This window comes from Sitophilus oryzae, unplaced genomic scaffold, assembly GCF_002938485.1.
Source record: "Sitophilus oryzae breed Bouriz unplaced genomic scaffold, Soryzae_2.0 scaffold_575_pilon_pilon, whole genome shotgun sequence".
In the NCBI taxonomy this organism is placed as follows: Eukaryota; Metazoa; Arthropoda; class Insecta; order Coleoptera; family Curculionidae; genus Sitophilus; species Sitophilus oryzae.
The window spans coordinates 820,418-843,919 of record NW_022147168.1 but is presented as its reverse complement, the minus strand read 5'-3'; the positions used below and the strand labels follow the sequence as shown (position 1 = coordinate 843,919).

General features: G+C 34.7%; 1 protein-coding gene across 4 annotated transcripts in view; it reads right to left on the bottom strand.

Moving 5' to 3' along the window:
- The window catches only part of LOC115887423 (peroxisomal acyl-coenzyme A oxidase 3), a 54,502-nt gene that overhangs the window by 11,188 nt on the left and 19,812 nt on the right, over positions 1 to 23,502 (bottom strand). For 3 of the 4 annotated variants that reach the window (XM_030906839.1, XM_030906838.1, XM_030906837.1), the window contains 2 exons: positions 2,717 to 2,865; positions 1,680 to 1,841 (listed from right to left, as the gene is read on the bottom strand). In XM_030906839.1, the coding sequence (XP_030762699.1) occupies positions 1,680 to 1,841; positions 2,717 to 2,857 (303 nt within the window). In that variant the 5' untranslated portion in view covers positions 2,858 to 2,865. Of the gene's footprint in view, positions 1 to 1,679; positions 1,842 to 2,705; positions 2,866 to 23,502 lie in introns of those variants that run through there. The other variant, XM_030906840.1, reaches the window with a different exon arrangement.

Sequence of the window (23,502 nt, the reverse complement as noted above, 5' to 3'; positions counted from 1 at the left end):
AAAAAGAGCCATCATTTGCCAGTGACAGCTAAAGAATATGTTTGCACATGTTTTGAGTGATTCTCACTAAAGAATAATGGTATTTAATGACTTGCAACTGTTTAAGCCGATGGATAAAAAACTAGAATCAAAGCTATGGTTAAATATCAAGTCAAGACAAATAATAGTCAAGAAAGACAATACGGGGGTCAACAAAATTCAAAGATAACTCTAATGTTTCAGTAGGAGCGCGTACGCTTACTGCAGTATACACGGGCCACTGCCGGCTGAGATCACACCTACAGAGGATGGGATTGGTGGACTGGTCGAAGACGCCGAATGCCGACTCTGTATGGAAGATGACGAAACAATGAAGCACGTTATGTGTACCTGCCCCGCTGGGGGCAGGACCAGGTTTGAGGTGTTTGGCAAACCCACGCTAGACCTATCAGACCTAGAAGACATATCACCTTCGCACATAACGGCCTATGTTAAAAGGCTGAGTCTTGAGGGTGAACTTTAATGCTCCTTTTTTATTAAAGAGCTTATAGAAACTGAGCCACAATAGGCCCTCGCGGCCACAGTGGGTCCCAGGTGGGACCCGCTCTTAGTCAAATACAAAATACAAAATTTTTCAGTACTGTTACACCCTTTGAATAAGAAGACTAAGGAAGGAGCATATCAAAAATCTTAGGTACACCGCGATGGGCCTCAAATATGGCCGACTTAAATTCCGGTTTATCAGTGCCGTTCTAATTTTATTTAAAAAATGTAAAACTATGATGTAGGGTAGACGTGGGGTAGGCTCAATAATTTGTTATTTTATTTTACGTTGTGAATAAATGTTGGTAGTTATTAAAATTGTTATAAAAATATATAATTCTAATAAAAATAGATAAGTTATAATAAGTTTTTATTAACACAAACATCCGATACGCTACTGAAGCAGGTAAGTCAAATTAAGTATTTAAAATTCTTTGACATCTGATCTTTGACAAGTAGTAAATAAAAGCTAAAATGCAAGAAAAATATATAATTTAGTTAATTTAAGTGAATTTCATAAATGATCGGTTTACTACACGTATGTATATTATATAGTCACTTACTAGCGAAAAGTTGTTCCATTATTTCACTCAATTTTTGCCGAGATCTACCGCACGCTACAGAACCAACTATTTTTGTCTTTTTCGATAAATCGCGATAGTGTCACTGTTAATTTAAGTTCTGCCACAATTTCCATCTAGATTTACTACCTTTATACAACTATCAGTAGTAGAATAAATAATAAATAACATAAAATAAGATCCGTAAAGACTGACAAATCCTTAGTAACTTATTATAACCTTTCTAACAAAATTTCAAATCAAATTCAAATGTGTCAAATGAATCGTCAAACAGAACTGTCAAGGATCCCCACCCTAGAGAGCTTTTTCCGCCCACCATGCATGAATACATGGATAGCATTATGCTCCTTCCTTAGTCTTCTTATTCAAAGGTTACACCAATAAAACATTTCGCAGCTGTATACAAGGCAAGAAGATTACATCTTTCCAAGTAACAAACATATGTCTAATCATCTTCAGGTTATGTGATAGTACCAGCCCATCATTTTATCATTATTGTACCTTCAGTATAGTTTTATTTCAGTCATGACTGAGTAACGGGAAATGAGGTATCGGATATGGAGATTAAGCACTCACCTTTCTTTTATAAGGCAACTTAGCCGTGTCCGGATGGAGGAAGTTGTAATGGCAGTACTTGTGTAATTGTATAGCAGCGAGTCTTTTCATTTCGTCGCTGTCCGGTACTTTTTTCGGTCTTTGGAATGTGGGATCTCTTTCTAAAGTGTTCCATACCTTCATCTGAAATTATGTTCAATTAACGTTAAATGGTTTGTTTTGTTGCGGCATTTTGATAATAGAAATTAGCGTCTAATTGAAGATACAATAAAACCCAAGTAGACGCGACAGCTTGCCGAAAACTTGTTTAATCCAGATATATTTCATTTTTAATCTTAATATTTTCAGAAATATACAGATCAAAAAGATAGATTGACCTGGACGATGATAGTTACAAATTTTAATGTAATTTGCTATAAAAGATCTGTCTGATCCAGCCACAAAGGTATTGATATTATCTCTGTTAATAAGATATTATAATGTAAATGTGGCCAATAAAAAATAGTTGAATATTTGGATCGTATTTGAATAACTTTAATTAAGATCGCATAGCAAGTAGTAAACTACTCAAAACAATTAACGCATAATTTCCAAAAAAAATATTAATTTGAAAAACAAGATACTTTGAATTCCCTGACTTGAAAGGTAAACTATTTCAGTTTGGATACTGTGAAGGGAAATTCGAAACAATATGCCCACGCGTTGACCTGGAATTTTTAGTCGGCCGACTATGTAGTTGCAAAAGTGAAAACAATACATATTTATGGAGCCGATTGCATGTGAGCGATTTGATTGCATGTGTTGCAACTAAATAGTCGGCCGACCAAAAATTGCGGGTCACCCTAATATATCTGTTAAAATGTCAATTACGTGTAACCTAATTATCCTACAAAAATCAGAAGAGAAAGGCAGAAAAATGTATGCTTCATTTAGAAATATGTAATAATTATTTTTATTCAAATATTCGATAATTGTTTTGAGTAGTGTATAAAGGACATATACGAATTTCCCCACAAAAACATAAAAATTAAAAGATGTGAAAAGTACCTGTTAACTACCTTTATTTTCAGCAGTTCTGCATCTTCAAAAAACAGTTTCATTTGTTTCCAATGAAACTTTGCTTGTTTTCTATAGGTGTCCAGCGGTCCCGGGGGTAAATCGTTAACCACGCCATCCAGGTCTTTTGTGGAGGATGCCATATTTCAGACTGCAAAAGAAAATTCATATGAAATATATTGATTATCAACAAAAATATCAAATAAAGTCCATAGGTATAAAATAGAATCTGATACCAATATTATGGATCCTTTATCGAGCGACGACAATATTATTATTATATAGGTCTCGTCTCCATAAATAAGTACAATGTAGTTCCCTTTTCTCCGTGCGGCGACCACACATTTTAAAGCCTAAACAAACAAATTTCAACATGCCCCTTGCTTCCCTGCTCCCTTACCTCATTACATGCCCTTGCATCATTTCTTATTTAGTCTTTTTTTGTGTGCGGTACGACCCACATCGAATATCGCGTAAAAGATATCGATCGGCTCTCGCTCCGTAGAGCGGAGTGTTTTAGATTATCTTAAACGGATGGATAAGCGATTAAAGTTATTAGAAAATAAAAACATGCGTAAAAGAAAAAGATTAGTGACAAGTTTGGAAGAGGAAAGTGTAACAAGTTTTGAGAGGCAGGCGAATAGTAGTGATTATTCGCAAGATTCTGAGGACGATATTAGAAGCAGTGTTTGAGATGTTAGAAATAAAGGTAAATAAACATATAACATATACATATACAATACCTGAATAGTAGGGGAATTTCTTCTAAGCTTGGGTATATAGGTATTGTGGGTGAATACCTTAGTGAATGCTTATATTATCTAGATTTTTCCACTTATGCTTATATTACACTAATATGGCAGAGTACGTTGGTGGTTACTCTAGCTTGGTTTATAGGACATTAAATTTATTCACGTTAATTGTAGCGGAGTACAGTGGTGGTTACTCTAGCTTGATGTGTAGGTATTGTTGGTGAATACCTCAGTGAATGCTTATATTAGTTTTTTCCCACTTATTACATTAATACAGCAGAGTACGTTGGTGGTTACTCTAGCTTGGCATATATGAATTATTGATGAATACTTATCGCATGGCTGTCTTATTATACTAATATGGCAGATTACGTTGGTGGTTACTCTAGCTTGGTTTATAGGACATTAAATTTATTCACGTTAATTGTAGCGGAGTACAGTGGTGGTTACTCTAGCTTGGTGGGTAGGTATTGTTGGTGAATACCTCAGTGAATGCTTATATTATCTAGTTTTTCCCACTTTTTACAGTAATACGGCAGAGTACGTTGGTGGTTACTCTAGCTTGGTTTATAGGACATTAAATTTATTCACGTTAATTGTAGCGGAGTACAGTGGTGGTTACTCTAGCTTGGTGGGTATGTATTGTTGGTGAATACCTCAGTGAATGCTTATATTATCTAGTTTTCCCACTTTTTACAGTAATACAGCAGAGTACGTTGGTGGTTACTCTAGCTTGGTATATATGTATTATTGGTGAATATTTATCGCATGGCTGTCTTACTACAATAATATGGCAGAGTACGTTGGTGGTTACTCTAGCTTGGTTTATAGGACATTAAATTTATTCAAGTTAATTGTGGCGGAGTACAGTGGTGGTTACTCTAGCTTGGTGTGTAGGTATTGTTGGCGAATACCTCAGTGAATGCTTATATTACCTAGTTTTTCCCACTTATTACATTAATACAGCAGAGTACGTTGGTGGTTACTCTAGCTTGGTATATATGTATTATTGGTGAATACTTATCGCATGGCTGTCTTGCTTTTATTTTCAAAGTTGGTAGTCCCATAAGGGCACGTTGGTGGTTGTCCTTATGGAGTGACGTTTTGCTAAGCTAGCTGTATAAGATTTATAAACTCCTTAAGCATGAGTTAGCCCCAATATGTGTTTACATATCATGATATTTTCTTATAGGTGAAAGCGCTAGTACACTTATTAAAAAAGGTATTGGAAAGAGCCTACCTAAACCTTTGTAGGAAGGTTTATTAGCGGTTTTAGGAGATAAGGTAGACGGGAAAAATACCACGACACCACCGATTCAACCGGAAATTGCAGAAAGATGGATACACATTGCAAAAACCGGCCTTGAAGAACCCGTTCTTAACCTATTAATGGAGAAGTACCCCTCTCCAGAGAACGCCACCACCATAGTTAAATTTAATGCGGAAACAGGCCATACATGATAATGTGGAGTGCAGAGATGAAATTGGCTAAAATTCAATCAAGATTAGCAGCCAGTTTGTCGGCTATAGGCCAAGTAATGGCAAAAATTTTAGAGGAAAAAGGAGGGGGGGAGAAGGAATATAAAGCATTATATAGAGACCCTAAACGACACAGAACGTCTTATAACTGGTGTTATCCATTCCGAGTCAATATCGAGGAGGGAACTAGTGTCTTCGATTTAAATAAAAATTGGAAAACCACTCTAACGGAATCCCCTTTGGATACCTGGTTGTTTGGTGAGGATTTGGAAGGAAGATTAAAGGCGGCCAAAGAGTTGTCCGCCTTTAACTGTCATCCAGTCAGTTAAAGACTGTCAGAAGTACTCCAGGAAGAATCGTATCAAATGCAGCCAGATCTCGGTCCACGCCGCATTTAAACTTCAAAAGTCTGCCTCAACATCAGCAGGGAGGGAAACGGGACAGACTCAATGTTCGAGAAACTTCCTACAACCGCCCACGTCAAAGGCGGACCTGGAACCGAATACAACACTTCGGCGTAAGGTCGCGTTCTCAGGGAAGATGTATAGGGATAATAGATGTATTATGGCATGGTTGCAAGGTTTTAAAATTCCGTTTGTGACGAGACCATCACATAACATAATCTCAGGTAGACATAAATGGTCGGTGCAACAACATAAGACAATTGAGGGCAACGTTCGGAGATTGCTTAGTATAGGGGCTATTTCTAAGGCACAGCCATGTAAAAATCAGTTTATTACAGAGATATTCACGTTTCAGTTGTTTATTTAGATGATTTTTAATTACTAGGAGATTCTTATGATGCATGTTTAGCAAATGTATTAGAAACAATTGGACTACTCGAATATGGGGTTTATTGTAAACTATAAAAAGAGTATTATCTCCACAAAAAATTGTGACGTTTTTGGGGTTTAAATTAAACTCTATGGATATGACTATTTCTGTTCAAGAGGAAAAAATCACAAAAATAATTTTGCATTTAAAAAAGTTTTTAAGATGGAAGAAATGCACTACAAGGGAGTTTGTAAGGCTAACAGGGAAGTTGATATCCATATGTCCAGCCATAAGTACGGTTATTTATATACCAAATTGTTTCGAGAGAGAAAAAAATTTAGCGTTAAAGAGTAATAAAGGAAATTATAACGGAACTATGAAAATTTCTAAGAAGTTATGTGTTGATACCGATTGGTGGATTCGAAACATACCTATTAGCAAAAACTTATTATCATATAGTAAATACTCTATGGAAATATTCTCTGACGCATCAGATATTGGATGGGGTGTTTGTTGCAATAACATAAGTTCTCAAGGTCTCTGGCCTACCTACGAATGAGAAGAACACATAAATTTTAGGGAGTTACAAGCTGTTTATTTTGGCTTGAAAGGCTTTGCTAATGACTTATCTAACGTTTCTAGCTTGTGCAAGGTAGACAGTGTTGTCTACCCTATATGCCAGTGCAGTAGTGTTACTGCACTGGCATATACCTATATTACATAGAACATAATGTGTTCAATTTCCAAGTTAAACAATATCCCTCGAATAATTTGGCAATGGTGTGAGGAAAGGAGATTATTTATCGTAGCCTCTTATATTAGATCTCAAGAGAATAAGGAAGCTGACAGGGCTTCCAGGGAATTTAAGGTCGAGACAGAATGGAGTTTAGCGAGCTGGGCATTTGGGAAATTGGTCACTATAAGTGGGGTTTACCGGAAATAGATTTGTTTGCTACGCATATAAATGCTAAATGCAAGAAATACATATCGTGGCACAGGGACCCAGATATGTACGCCATTGATGCCTTTACAACAAACTGGGAAACATTTTATTTTTTGCTTTCCCTCCATTTTCAATGGTCCCAAAGGCTCTGCAAAAAGAAAAAAAATTATTTCTGATCAGGCAGAAGGTATAATGGTTGTACCCAACTGGGTTTCGCAACCTTGGTATTCGGTTTTAAGGGCGATGTTAATAGATGAGCCGATTATTTTTTTAAATTAATAAATATTTACTTCTTTTAGCGGATCTCCCCACCCGTTAGCCAACATCTTTCTCTGACGGGAGGTCCGGCTATCAGGCAAGCCTTGCTCTTAGGGAATGTTCCAGAAGAAGCGCTGGAAATTTGCATGTCTTCAATAACAAGTAACACCTTAAAACAGTCTAACTCAGGGCTTAAATAATGGTGGGAATTTTGTAGCGTTAAGAACTTAGATCCCTTCTCGGTTTCGGGTTCCAACGTTCTAATATTTTGACTCAACTCTTTAACGAAGGCGCATCTTTTAGCTCATTAAGTTCTTATAGAGCAGCCATAGCACAGATAGCGGGCCCAGACCTCTTACAAGATTTTCGTATGCAAAGGTTTTTTAAGGGAATATATATGTTGAGACCTAATAAGCCCAAGTCCGAAAATACCTGGGATCCTACGTACGTAGTACTTAATTATTTAAAAATAAAAAATAATTATGAGTTAACCTTGGAGGGGCTTACGCATAAATTAGTGACATTACTGGCCTTAGCATCGGGTCAACGTTTACAAACACTATCGCTTATTGATATAAGGGAAATTTTTCGGAAGTTAGGGGAAATACATATAAAAATTAGCGCAAGATTAAAAACATTCGGTAGAAATAAGCCGCAACCCTTTTTACGCTTACCTTATTTCAAGAAAGACGCTAATTTATGCGTAGCTAGCACGTTAGTAGAGTATCTAAAACGAACAGAGAGCATTAGAGGAAGTATAACTTCTGTTTTCGTAACAATCAAGAAACCGCATAAGAAAACATCCACTCAAACCTTGGGGAGCTGGATTAAAATTGTCCTAAATAAGAGTAGGATTGATACGGATCATTTTACCGCTCATAGTACACGGCATGCTGTAACTTCAGCAGCTGCCAGGAAAGAGTTAAATTTTGATACCATCTAGAATGCTCGCTACTGTTTACAATAGATCCTTGATGGATAATGAGAATAGTTTTGCTGAGAAATTAATCTTTATATATTTTCAATATAGAAATGGGAGAAAAGATTATGTTGTTGTTATTACTTTAAAAATCTACATTGTACTTATTTATGGAGACGAGACCTATATAATCACAAGATTAAACGAACTTACCTGAAGTGAAGTTCAATCTTGATTATATGAAGGTCTCGTCGAAATAAATAAATTCCCTCCCACCCTCAACCTCAATTTACAACAACATAATAAGTATCTTTAAAATTGACTAAATAAGAAATGATGCAAGGGCATGTAATGAGGTAAGGGAGCAGGGAAGCAAGGGGCATGTTGAAATTTGTTTGTTTAGGCTTTAAAATGTGTGGTCGCCGCACGGAGAAAAGGGAACTACATTGTACTTATTTATTTCGACGAGACCTTCATATAATCAAAATTGAACTTCACTTCAGGTAAGTTCGTTTAATCTTGTGATTATACTGATGATATTTCAAATGCAGTAATACAAGTAACTGTCAACACACCATTTATTGTCGGAAAATGTAGTATTTTAATATTCCACGGACAAAACGAACAATGTTAGAGTGGTGACGTTTTAAGTCAGTATATTTTAATCTAAGAGTAATGCAGTTCAAATATTCGTAAATAACAAAACCATTAAAGATTTATTAGCTAAGTTATTATTCTTCCCCAACTCAGTTTACAATAGTGCCTAGTAACAGCAAATTGTGTCAAAAAAATATAATTAGTAGTGCTACAATTTGTAATAATGATTTTCATTTAAATTTAAACGAGTACAATTTGAATATTCTCTGACACAAATTGTAAGAATTACCACCACACTTGTTCAATATTTTAGTATAAAATTAAGCATATTTAACTATTTTGGAGATCTTGTGATAGAAATAAATGCTACAACGTGAAGCCTAGTATCATTTTAGACGCTAAATGCAGCAGTGTTTTCTACAGTTTTGGGGTTTGTTGCAATTATAATATTATTTAAGAATAAATAATGAACTATTTTACATGTAGGTCCTAAGACAGGGGGGCCCGCAAAGGCTGGGCCCGGTTGGCAATCGCCACTCTGACTATATGGCCAGTCCGACCCTGTTTATACTAGGGCTGGCATTTCTGGTCTTGGGTGCCGATTTTTGTGTGTACGAAGAGTACGGTCAACACGCTTAGCAAAATAAGAACTAAATAAAGACAGAAGGCAAGTATTTTCCAAAGCGCATGGAATATAGCGTCAGATTAAGTGGTTATGTAATAAATACTTAATATTTTTGCTCTCTCCGACTTACTAGATTGTCATTCACTCCTATACATGTAAACACCGACCCAAGGTTTCGCTTGCCAACAGGGTATATTTTATATAACTTATACAGTGATGTACTGCTCATAAACTATAAAATAAAAAACCATACATTAGTTCATACTTTTTAATAAGTGATATAATCATTTAACAGATTACTACGTATAGGTTATTTGAGTACTTCTATACATATAATAATTACTGTCTTAATAAATCCGGTACACTTCAAACTATTTCACATATTTTTACTTTAAATTTTGGTATATTCAATCTGTTACAACTCATGACCTGTATCAGTCGTATATTGAAGGCCTTCTTAATCAGAGAATATGCAAACAAAGCTGATAACGATATACTGTTGTTAAAATGGGTTTTAAATTTTCTCAGGTAAATATCAATAAATGCCAATGTTATATCAGCCATAAGAGACAACAAATCAAGTTACCCTCTTCCTGTACAGGGACATCATTTTAAGTGTCTCACTCGATTTATAATTTTCCTGTTTGGTATTTAAAGATAATAGAAAGATTTCCTAATGTAATTTTTCGCGAGGATGCCGATTCTCTACACCAATTTTTTTTAAAACGTCAATTTTGACAGATACGACGCCATCTTGATTTTTTTTAAATGGAAACCCCCACTTATTTTAGCATGGTCCGGTAGACATATTTTAGCTAATTTCAAAAATATATAGTTTAGTATACTTTGCACTTACCGTTTTCGATATACAGTGCATTTATAAATGAATTGTTCCAGAATCATTTTAAGTGTCTCACTCGATTTATAATTTTCCTGCTTGGTATTTAAAGATAATAGAAAGATTTCCTAATGTAATTTTTCGCGAGGATGCCGATTCTCTACACCAATTTTTTTTAAAACGTCAATTTTGACAGATAGGACGCCATCTTGATTTTTTTTAAATGGAAACCCCCACATATTTTAGCATGGTCCGGTAGACATGTTTTAGCTAATTTCAAAAATATATAGTTTAGTATACTTTGCACTTGCCGTTTTCGATATACAGTGGATTTAAAAATGAATTGGTTCCAGAATCATTTTAAGTGTCTCACTCGATTTATAATTTTCCTGCTTGGTATTTAAAGATAATAGAAAGATTTCCTAATGTAATTTTTCGCGAGGATGCCGATTCTCTACACCAATTTTTTTTAAAACGTCAATTTTGACAGATAGGATGCCATCTTGATTTTTTTTAAATGGAAACCCCCACATATTTTAGCATGGTCCGGTAGACATGTTTTAGCTAATTTCAAAAATATATAGTTTAGTATACTTTGCACTTACCGTTTTCGATATACAGTGGATTTAAAAATGAATTGTTTCAGAATCATTTTAAGTGTCTCACCCAATTTAAAATTTTCCTCTTCTCTATTTTAAGATAGTAAAAAGATATTTCAATGTAATTTTTCGCGAGGATGCCGATTTTCTACATTAAAATTTTTTAAAACGTCAATTTTGGCAGATACGACGCCATCTTGATTTTTTTTAAATGGAAACCCTATCATATTTTAGTATGGTCCGGTAGACATATTTTAGATAATTTCAAAAATATATAGTTTAGTATACTTTGCACTTGCCGTTTTCGATATACAGTGGATTTAAAAATGAATTGTTCCAGAATCATTTTAAGTGTCTCACCCAATTTAAAATTTTCCTCTTCTCTATTTTAAGATAATAAAAAGATATTTCAATGTATTTTTTCGCAAGGATGCCGATTTTCTACATTAAAATTTTTTAAAACGTCAATTTTGACAGATACGACGCCATCTTGATTTTTTTTAAATGGAAACCCCCACATATTTTAGCATGGTCCGGTAGACATATTTTAGCTAATTTCAAAAATATATAGTTTATTATACTTTGCACTTACGGTTTTCGATATACAGTGGATTTAAATATGAATTGTTCCAGAATCATTTTAAGTGTCTCACCCAATTTAAAATTTTCCTCTTCTCTATTTTAAGATAGTAAAAAGATATTTCAATGTATTTTTTCGCGAGGATGCCGATTTTCTACATTAAAATTTTTTACAACTTCAATTTTGACAGATACGACGCCATCTTGATTTTTTTTAAATGGAAACCCCATCATATTTTAACTTGGTCCGGTAGACATATTTTAGCTAATTTCAAAAATATATAGTTTAGTATACTTTGCACTTACCGTTTTCGATATACAGTGCATTTAAAAATGAAATCTTTAGAATTATTTTAAGTGACTCATCCAGTTTACAATTTTCGAATTTTAAAATTCTTGAAAATGTCAAATTTGACAATTACTACGCTTAAATTTTTTTATTTTTTTATACTTTGATTCTTCTTCAATATGACCTTTACATACGGGGTGATTCCGGAAACTTTGGCAGCATATTTTGCAGATAAAAATAAGTAAAAAAGTTCGTATAAATGTCCTAACATGCTTAGTTTCGGAGATACAGGGTGTAGAAGTATCTTTTTTATTTCGATTTTTTCCAAATAATTTGTGAAGTAACGTAAATACTGTGATGAAAATTGGTGTCTGGGAGATTTTTGATATGAGAAATTTGATTTTGATGTCAATATAAATCCAATTTCTAGGGGGCGCCACATACACGTGTTTTAAATGTTTTGAAGAGTAACAACTTTTCGTCCGTACTACTGAGTATACGTACTATAAAACTACTGAGTGAAAAATTGTTCATTTATAACGATTTTTACGTAAAAAAGGTCTGTTGGTAAAAATTGTTACGAGTAAGGGTTCTCGAGATATTGGGAATCGAAATTATCAATACCTGTCATCATTGACATATATTAAACATGTGGACTAAATAGTTACTAGTCTGAAATCATAAATTTGAAATGTTTTTTTGCCAAAAGGTCAACAGAAACTGTTTTATGATCATTTTTCCGCAGAAAAATTTATAATTAATTTAAAAAAATTAAAATTTCCCACATTTATTATTTCAGCCAAATATCTATCTACTCAACGTGTTTATTTTTTTGTCAATAATGACATGTATTGACTATTTCCATTCGAAATATCTTGAGAAAGGTTGCTCGTAGTGATTTTTACCAAGAGACATTTTTCACGTAAAAAGTCAAGAAAATGTATATTTTTTTACTCAGTAGTTTTATACAGATATGGGCGAAAAGTTATTACTTTTCAAAACAGTTAAAACACATGTAGGTGGCGCCCCCTACAAATAAGGGTCATATTGACATCAGAATCAAGTTTCTCATGTCAAAAAACTCCCAGACACGAATTTTCAGCCAAATATTGACGTTACTTCAGAAATGAATTCGAAAAAATCGAAATAAAAATGAAACTTCTACACCCTGTATCTCCGAAACTAAGTACTGTAGGACATATATTTATACGAACTTTTTACTTATTTTTATCTGCAGAGTATGCTGCCGAAGTTTCCGGAATACAGTTCGGACCACCCTGTATATAAAAAAAATGAAAATTTAGTTTTAAACTGCTAGTCATTTATCATAAGATAGTTATATATAGATATAATAGATAATTTACGTAAATTTCATGCATTTGGATACAAATACCACTCAGTTGTAAGTGAATGGCATTCATATTCAAATACATAAAAATTAGAGGAATTCTTGATTTCAACCCCCTGTATATAAAGAACGGTAAATGCAAAGTATACTAAACTATATATTTTTGAAATTAGCTAAAATTTGTCTACCGGGCACTGTTAAAATTTGATGTGGTTTCTATTTAAAAATCAAGATGGCGCCGTATCTGTCAAAATTGACGATTTAAAAAATTTGGTGTAGAAAATCAGCATCCTCGCGAAAAATTACATTAAATATCTTTTACTATCTTAAAATAGGAAAGGAAAATTTTAAATTGGGTGAGACACTTAAAATGATTCTGGAACAATTCATTTTTAAATCCACTGTATATCGAAACGGTAAGTGCAAAGTATACTAAACTATATATTTTGAAATTAGCTAAAATATGTCTACCGGACCATGCTAAAATAAGTGGGGGTTTCCATTTAAAAAATCAAGATGGCGTCATATGATTCTGGAACACCATTTTAAATCCACTGTATATCGAAAACGGTAAGTGCGAGTATACTAAACTATATTTGAAATTAGCTAAAATCTGTCTACCGGACCATGCTAAAATAAGTGGGGGGTTTCCATTTAAAAAAAATCAAGATGGCGTCGTATCAGTCAAAATTGACGTTAAAAAAATTTAATGTAGAAAATCGGCATCCTCATGCGAAAAATTACATTAAATATCTTTTTTACTATCTTAAAATAGAAAAGAGGAAAATTTTAAATTGAGTGAGACACTTTAAAATGATTCTGGAACAATTCATTTTTAAATCCAATTGTATATCGAAAAACGGTAGGTGCAAAGTATACTAAACTATATATTTTTGAAATTAGCTAAAATATGTCTACCGGACCATGCTAAAATAAGTGGGGTTTCCATAAAAAAAATCAAGATGGCGTCGTATCTGTCAAAATTGACGTTGTAAAAATGTAAGAAAATCGGCATCCTCGCGAAAATTACATTAAAATATCTTTTTACTATCTTAAAATAGGAAAGAGGAAAATTTAAAATGATTCTGGAACTGAATTCATTTTTTAAATCCACTGTATATCGAAAACGGTAAGTGCAAAGTATACTAAACTATATATTTTGAAATTAGCTAAAATATGTCTACCGGACCATGCTAAAATAAGTGGGGTTTCCATTAAAAAATCAAGATGGCGTCGTATCTGTCAAAATTGACGATTTAAAAATTTAATGTAGAAAATCGGCATCCTCGCGAAATATTACATTAAAATATCTTTTTGCTATCTTAAAATAGGAAAGAGGAAAATTTTAAATTAGGTGAGACACTTAAAATGATTCTGGAACAATTCATTTTTAAATCCACTGTATATCGAAAAAGTAAGTGAAAAGTATACCAAACTATATATTTTTGAAATTAGCTAAAATATGTCTACCGGACCATGCTAAAATAAGTGGGGGTTTCCATTTAAAAAAATCAAGATGGCGTCGTATCTGTCAAAATTGACGTTGTAAAAAAATTTAATGTAGAAAATCGGCATCCTCGCGAAAAATTACATTAAGATATCTTTTTACTATCTTAAAATAGAAAAGAGGAAAATTTTAAATTGAGTGAGACACTTAAAATGATTCTGGAACAATTCATTTTTAAATCCACTGTATATCGAAAACGGTAAGTGCAAAGTATACTAAACTATATATTTTTGAAATTAGCTAAAATATGTCTACCGGACCATGCTAAAATAAGTGGGGGTTTCCATAAAAAAAATCAAGATGGCGTCGTATCTGTCAAAATTGACGTTGTAAAAAAATTTAATGTAGAAAATCGGCATCCTCGCGAAAAATTACATTAAAATATCTTTTTACTATCTTAAAATAGGAAAGAGGAAAATTTTAAATTGGGTGAGACACTTAAAATGATTCTGGAACAATTCATTTTTAAATCCACTGTATATCGAAAACGGTAAGTGCAAAGTATACTAAACTATATATTTTTGAAATTAGCTAAAATATGTCTACCGGACCATGCTAAAATAAGTGGGGGTTTCCATTTAAAAAAAATCAAGATGGCGTCGTATCTGTCAAAATTGACGTTGTAAAAAAATTTAATGTAGAAAATCGGCATCCTCGCGAAAATTACATTAAGATATCTACTATCTTAAAATAGAAAAGAGGAAAATTTTAAATTGAGTGAGACACTTAAAATGATTCTGGAACAATTCATTTTTAAATCCACTGTATATCGAAAACGGTAAGTGCAAAGTATACTAAACTATATATTTTTGAAATTAGCTAAAATATGTCTACCGGACCATGCTAAAATAAGTGGGGGTTTCCATAAAAAAAAAATCAAGATGGCGTCGTATCTGTCAAAATTGACGTTGTAAAAAATTTTAATGTAGAAAATCGGCATCCTCGCGAAAAATTACATTAAAATATCTTTTTACTATCTTAAAATAGAAAAGAGGAAAATTTTAAATTGGGTGAGACACTTAAAATGATTCTGGAACAATTCATTTTTAAATCCACTGTATATCGAAAACGGTAAGAGCAAAGTATACTAAACTATATATATTTGAAATTAGCTAAAATATGTCTACCGGACCATGCTAAAATATGTGGGGGTTTCCATTTAAAAAAAATCAAGATGGCGTTGTATCTGTCAAAACTGACGTTTTAAAAAATTTTGGTGTAGAGAATCGGCATCCTGGCGAAAAATTACATTAGATAATCTTTCTACTATCTTTAAATACCAAACAGGAAAATTATAAATCGAGTGAGACACTTAAAATGATGTCCCTGTACATACCACTGTCCTTACACATAAAGCCACAAACGCAGGAGGTAATAATAAAAATACAGTATAACTTCAGTAGTCTGGGCAGATACCGTTCCGGTATACAACCGGATTATCGAGGTCTCCGGATTTATCGCTTGTCCAGATTGGAAAATTCTGAGATTTCGCGTATGATTTTTTTTGCGCCTGGAATTCAGGGCGCAAATGTTTTAAAAATGTCCGAATAATCCGTGTCCGGATTACTGGAGCGCCGGTTCTAGAGAGCGTACGGACTATTGAAGTTATATTGTATATTTATTACACGATCATGAAAAATTTAGTTAAACGCCAGAATTGCCACACTCCTAAAACTTAAAACCCTCGTTAAAAACATAATACCACAAAACAAGAAAACACCAATATATTTATCATACATTATTTTCATCAAGAAATATATATTTAATAAAATTATATAAGGTTTCTTGCCACTTAACTGCTTATATAGAAATTTAATTCTGCGTTGTGTTTGTCATAATGTGGATCAACCTGCTCTCACTACCGGTTTCGGAGCCGTACTCCATCATCAGGTGAGCTTGGGCAGATTCACAAAATGACAACCACAGCGCAGAGATAGTTAATTCCGACTTGTCGGTAAGTGTCGGTTAGATATTAAGTCCCGAACGGGAGATAGCGGCCTGCGTGCAATGGTAGTACTTTCGTACCACCGGGGCGCAACTATCGATAGTAAAAGGATGGTAAAAGGCTTTTCTTTCAGGCAAGCCAAATTATAAAATAGAAAACAAATTTCCTGCAGTATAGGTATATAACAAAATTATATAAGGTTTCTTGCCACTTAACTGCTTATATAGAAATTTAATTCTGCGCTGTGTTTGTCATAATGTGGATCAACCTGCTCTCACTACCGGTTTCGGAGCCGTACTCCATCATCAGGTGAGCTTGGGCAGATTCACAAAATGACAACCACAGCGCAGAGATAGTTAATTCCGACTTGTGCGTAAGTGTTAAGTGTCGGTTAGATATTAAGTCCCGAACGGGAGATAGCGGCCTGCGTGCAATGGTAGTACTTTCGTACCACCGGGGCGCAACTATCGATAGTAAAAGGATGGTAAAAGGCTTTTCTTTCAGGCAAGCCAAATTATAAAATAGAAAACAAATTTCCTGCAGTATAGGTATATAACAAAATTATATAAGGTTTCTTGCCACTTAACTGCTTATATAGAAATTTAATTCTACGCTGTGTTTGTCATAATGTGGATCAACCTACTCTCACTACCGGTTTCGGAACCGTACTCCATCATCAGGTGAGCTTGGGCAAATCCACAAAATGACAACCACAGCGCAGAGATAGTTAATTCCGACTTGTCGGAAAGTGTCGGTTAGATATTAAGTCCCGAACGGGAGATAGCGGCCTGCGTGCAATGGTAGTACTTTCGTACCACTGGGGCGCAACTATCGATAGTAAAAGGATGGTAAAAGGCTTTTCTTTCAGGCAAGCCAAATTATAAAATAGAAAACAAATTTCCTGCAGTATAGGTATATAATAAAATTATATAAGGTTTCTTGCCACTTAACTGCTTATATAGAAATTTAATTCTACGCTGTGTTTGTCATAATGTGGATCAACCTGCTCTCACTACCGGTTTCGGAGCCCTACTCCATCATCAGGTGAGCTTGGGTAGATCCACAAATATCTAACCGACACTTTCCGACAAAATCCTTTTACTATCGATAGTTGCGCCCCGGTGGTACGAAAGTACTACCATTGCACGCAGGCCGCTATCTCCCGTTCGGGACTTAATATCTAACCGACACTTTCCGACAAGTCGGAATTAACTATCTCTGCGCTGTGGTTGTCATTTTGTGGATCTGCCCAAGCTCACTTGATGATGGAGTAGGGCTCCGAAACCGGTAGTGAGGTTGATCCACATTATGACAAACACAGCGTAGAATTAAATTTCTATATAAGCAGTTAAGTGGCAAGAAATCTTATATAATTTTATTATATCTATACCTATACTGCAAGAAATTTGTTTTCTATTTTATATATTTAATTAATACGTGGAATAATACAACGGAAAAAAAACTAAATATGCTACAAAAACAACAAAATAAAATACTATATACACAAAATCAAAAATAAATTAAAAATAAAACAAACATTTCTTTAAAAACTAACAAACAAATACACACTTACAAAACCAGAAGAAAATGAGACATCAAGAGAGCCAAGAGAACTCACAAAAAACTTTCACAAAAACTGACAAGAGAAACTACCACAATATACATATCTATAATATATTACCAAAAGAATTAACACAATAAAATTATAAAAATTAAAAAAAAAATTAAAAACATGATATTTGAGAAGATAGACGTAGACGACATAGACCAATTTATAAAAAAAGAACAATGCCTTCGATACCACCTGCCTAGGAAGAGTCTTAAAAGTCTTCAAACTTTTGCAGATGAAGAAGGAGGCAACCAACAACTGTCACGAATATAAGCTTACTAAGTATATTAAATAATATTTTTGAATTGTATAATATTATTAAACAGTTGTATATATTTAATTAAATAAATACTTATATATAATGGTCATCAAAATGTCTGTATGAACGACATGGTCGGCGGACGCGGAATGTCATATCTGGACTGCGGGATTAATCGATTAAAAATCCCTTGCGTGTATCGGCACATATTCATTCCCTGGCGTGTATGGGCGCTAATGTTCTCGCATTTAAAGAACCTACCGCGTCATCAATGACACGATTGCATTACGATTGGAGATTTGATGATCCATGAGCGTGAGCTTAGATATTTTTATTCTAATGTTATATAGTGCGAAAATATTTCGCGCGGCACTGCTTAACTCCAAGGAGACGTTTACCAGTGATGACGCGTGTGGTCTTTTCTTTGGATGCGGCCACTCTACACAGAATAAAATAAATACAGTTTCTTTCGCTATTTGATTAATTGAGGCGTCAAGTTGCAAAACTCGTCTTATGCCAAAAACGTTGTTTCGAAATAATAACAAACACTGTTTCAGCAAATGTTTGAAGCGTTATTTTACAAAAAATGTTCATTAAGTGGAATCATTGTTTTGTATCTGGTTTTTCTAGAAATAAAAATTAGTATTAAATTTTTAAAGAGAAAAAACAAAAATAATTCGGGTTTCGTAGCAGTATGATGCATATTGCGGGTTGTTGCTACAGCAAGATATTTGCATCAAATATATTTGCAACTTGGAATTATAAGGTAAGTATGCTATTTTATTAAAATTAGTAAGGATTTGAAATGGATAAGACGTCAGTAGCAATATTATACTTGTGTAAAAAGCCTATGAATCAATAGAAGATATCTAAGATTTGCAACATTAATGACAGTAAAAAGCAAAAAATATAAGTGGATAAGACAGATTTTGCTGCAGTAACGTAATTTGTAGCGAATTTTATATAGAAATAGGTGACATTTTCTGCTATGTTTATGTAGATTTTAGGGTCTACTATTAATACATGTCATTAGGCTATTTAAAAAAAATGATAAGGCAGGTTCTGCAACTTCACGCCTGAATTAATTTAATTTATCACGTTTATAACTTTAACGTTAACTACATATTTTCAGTTTTAATATGGACCGATTATTATACATATCATCACAAGGGACTTTCAAGGGACAAAGGACAACGGCCAAACCTTCCACCACCGGAAACCAATGCAATCAAAAGCCAAAAACAAAAACTGGCCCTTTTCAGAGACAACTTTGATGATCGTTAGCCTGAACATTGAGGGAATCACCAAGAATAAAGAAGATATAATATCGCAACTATGCCAATAAGAAAAGTGGGACGTACTATGCCTGCAGGAAACGCATAGAGATGAAACAGCAAACAGACCCAATATTAAAGGAATACGTCTGGCTATAGAAGCACCTCACAGAAGGTACGGGAGCGCAATATTCACCAGACCCGACATGCTGCTCTCATCCACGAGTAAGAAAATAACCCAAGACATTGAAGTGTTAACTATCGAGAGCGGATCATTCACAATAAGCTCCGTATATAACCCCCCTGGCCAAAACCTAGACCTTTCAATGCCAGGAAACTTTAACAACCAGAAGACACAATTTGTTGTGGGCAATTTTAACTGTCACAGCACCACCTGGGGCTATGGCGAAACAGACTCCAATGGTCAATTGCTGGAGCAATGGGCGGAGGCTACCACCCTCTCACTTCTCCACGATCCCAAGCTCCATTGCTCTTTCAACAGCAAAATTTGGAAGCGAGGTTATAACCCCGATAATTACTTTGTCAGTAGGAACATCCATGACACCTGCTGCAAAAATGTACCAATTCTTTTCAACATATATACAAATGACCAACCTATTCCAGATAACACTAGAACCTTTGCATATGCAGATGATCTAGCAATAACAGTTGAAGGCAAAGGGTTCGAAAATATCGAGGAGAAACTAGAAAGGGCCCTAAAAACAATGTCAACCTATTACAAAAAGAATTCTTTAAAACCCAACCCCACCTAACTAAAGTGAGTGCATTCCACCTTAATCCGAGACAGGCGACCCGCAGACTTAAGCTGTACGCACACGTTGTTACATCTGTTGATAACATGAGCTGATCGCTCATGTTATCGCTGCCCTGATCGTGATCGTGATCGCGGCCGTGATCGCACCAGTGTGCGTGTAGCTTTAATGTTACATGGAACGGGACACTACTAAAACACACAGATAAGCCTACCTATCTTGGCGTCGTGCTGGACAGAACATTGACTTACAAATATCACTGCGAAAAAACACGCAAAAAAGTAGAAGCACGAAATTCCCTTATAAGGAAGTTGACCAATAGTAAATGGGGAGCCAAAGCTATCGTGGTCAGAACTGCTGCTCAAGCTCTGTGTTTTTCAACTGCAGAATATGCCTGCCCAGTGTGGTGTAGATCTGTCCATGCAAAAAGGTGAACATCAGTCTGAATGAAACATGCAGAATAGTGGCAGGTTGTATGAAACCCACCCCCTTAAAAAACCTTTACAAGGCCGCAGGTTTTACAAGCCCCGATTTACGCAGAACAGCTCATGAATATACTGAGAAGTTAAAACAAACCTTTGATGCTTGTCACTCAATTTTTGGCCAAGAGTGCGGCATAGGTACACTTAAATCCAGACGCCGTTTCCTAAGCCACGTCCTGGATGAACCTCCCTCCCACTACCCACTTAGAGAGGACCCATCAAATGGTGTTTCTAGCGACTGGAAAACCTGGAGAATGCTCAACCGAATCAGAACTGGGGTGGCCCCAGTAAAATCCAATTTGATCAAATGGGGTTTGCTGGACAGAAATGACGACAAATGCGACTGCGGCGCCTTTCAGGACATGGAACATCTTCTTCAATGTCCTGCGTGCCCCCACAGATGTACCCTCGATGACCTATGGCTGGCTAAACGGGAAGCATTGAATGTAGCCCATTACTGGGTTAATAAACTATAATATAATCCGGATACGAAAAAGTAAAAGTAAGTACAAGGGACTTTTTTTGCTAAATCATTACTAACGATACGAATTATTATAAAATACCAACAAACCTCCATATTTACTTTAACTTTACAGAGGGCTATATATTTGTTATCAATTAATATAATATCTAGATTACTTTTAATAATTTTTATTGCACGCATAAAGGAACTTTTATATATCAATCTTATATAACGTACTCCTATGATGTTATCAAATATTTATAGTTTAAAAGAGCTATTCATAAGTGTTCAACAATCTTATAAACTCATGATTATTTCTCGTTATTTTGAGATGGTGTGTTGAACAACAACAATATTTGTATAACTATAATTTTGCGAATGTAGTCAGCACTGTTATTTTAGAAAAATAAAACTCTCAGTGGCATACCTTTTCAAAATTTGTTGTGTATGAAAAATATTGACTTATAAATAACTTTTACTTTTTATTGATCAAAATAATTACCTTTTTGCAATTGGCCACTACATAAAATAGTCCACAGATACAGGGTGTTTTCCCTCGACTGACTACTTTGACTGGTATAAGAAAAAGTATCTAAGATCTGTCCATTGGGAGGATACTTGACAGTGACAGTTGTGTCTCTCATTTTAATTTAAAGGCTAATTGTATTTTCTGTTATTTATTACACGTCGTGTGTCGAAATATTTTCTGACTAGCGCGTTGGACATACGTGGTAAGCACCAACAGCTTATGATCATGTGGACCTTAACATTTAAAATTTCTTGATTTTTTTTATAAGAATTGTTTATATGCCAACATACCCAACACCAGTACCGCATTTAGAGATTGAGTTTGACTGTATTTAATTGAAGTACTAGGTTTAAATTAAATTTGCTCTGAAAGGTACTCTGCCTGTGGAATAAGAAAAACTGGATTGGTGATTGGTATTATTATTTTCTTTGATGACAATTTTATATTTTTGTTTAGTTTTAACAAAATTTTAACCGCAATTTTAACTTATAAATTTCTTCCGGGGAGCAGTAATTATAGTGTCTGCGCCACTGCATAGCATATACCGGGTGCGTCTAAAAAGTGGCTCACCCTTATAACTTTTTTATTTTTTCAGATAAAACAACGAGATTTGGTACGTTAGTATATGACATAAATTAGGATTTCGAACGCTCCACTAACTGGACCAGAACCGTTCTGCTTTCCAAGTGGTAACCAACTCAAGGCGGAACTCAAGAACTTGGAAGATTCCATCCGCAACCTGGAATGGAAATCTTGCAATGGTCTAAGACACTCGAAGAAGTTTCTGAGGGCTTATGATCAAGAAAAATCACAGATCTTCCTGGGTCTGAGTAAGAACAATCCTCGGATTGTCACGGGGTTTTTAACAGGACACTGTCTCCTCAATGAACACCTCAGTAGATTGAAACTAAGAAGAAACGGCGAATGCAGATTCTGTGGGGAAGATGGTGAAACACCAGTACACCTCATCACTGAGTGCCGAGACGACAACCATTCGTGCCATGAATTTTGGTACGACTGATATTGGAGATGGAGAACTACCCTCTATAAAACCGTCCCAGATACTGGCTTTTGTCAAAGCCCTGGGACTGTATGATGAGTTATGATTCAAGAAAGGGGGACACAATGGATCTGTAAGGTCGAAGCGATTAACCCCCCTCCCACTCATTCTAAATTCTAAAAAATTCTGCGCCACTGCATAGCATATACCGGGTGCGTCTAAAAAGTGGCTCACCCTTATAACTTTTTTATTTTTTCAGATAAAACAACGAGATTTGGTACGTTAGTATATGACATAAATTAGGATTGATTGACGTATTCAATTGTTTTCGGTCACTTCCTGTTTCACCGGAAATGACTACAACTTTTGATTTAAATGGCACCATTGGCATTTTTTTACTTTATCCGTTATCCAATAGAAAATAATACTCTGAATCGAATGGCATATCATGTCAACTTTTGACATTTTCGCACATGGTTTATTTGAAGTTATAATTTGCGGTTCGTAACGAAAATTTGACTCGAAATACCAAGTGTGTGGTACCAAACTATTCGTAAAAAAATGCTTTTTCGAAACACGCTAATGAGCCACCCTCGTTCCATTTGAAAAAATTGAGATATGGTTAAAAATACGATTTGTGCATTTTCTAACTGGTCAGGACAAGACACTAAAAACATTAGACGATCAAATATATTTTTCCAAGACTCCTTGATTAAGAATTAGTGTTTTTAACATAGGCACTCTAGATTGAATTTTAAAATACGATTTGTTATTAAGCGAGAATGTCCAAAGTTGACATATGATATATCATTTCATTCCGAATGTCATTTTCTATCGAATAAAGTAAAAAAATACCGAGGATGCTATTTAAAAATCAAAAGTTGCAGTCATTTCCGGTAAAACAGGAAGTGACCAAAAACAATTGAATACGTTAATCAATCCTAATT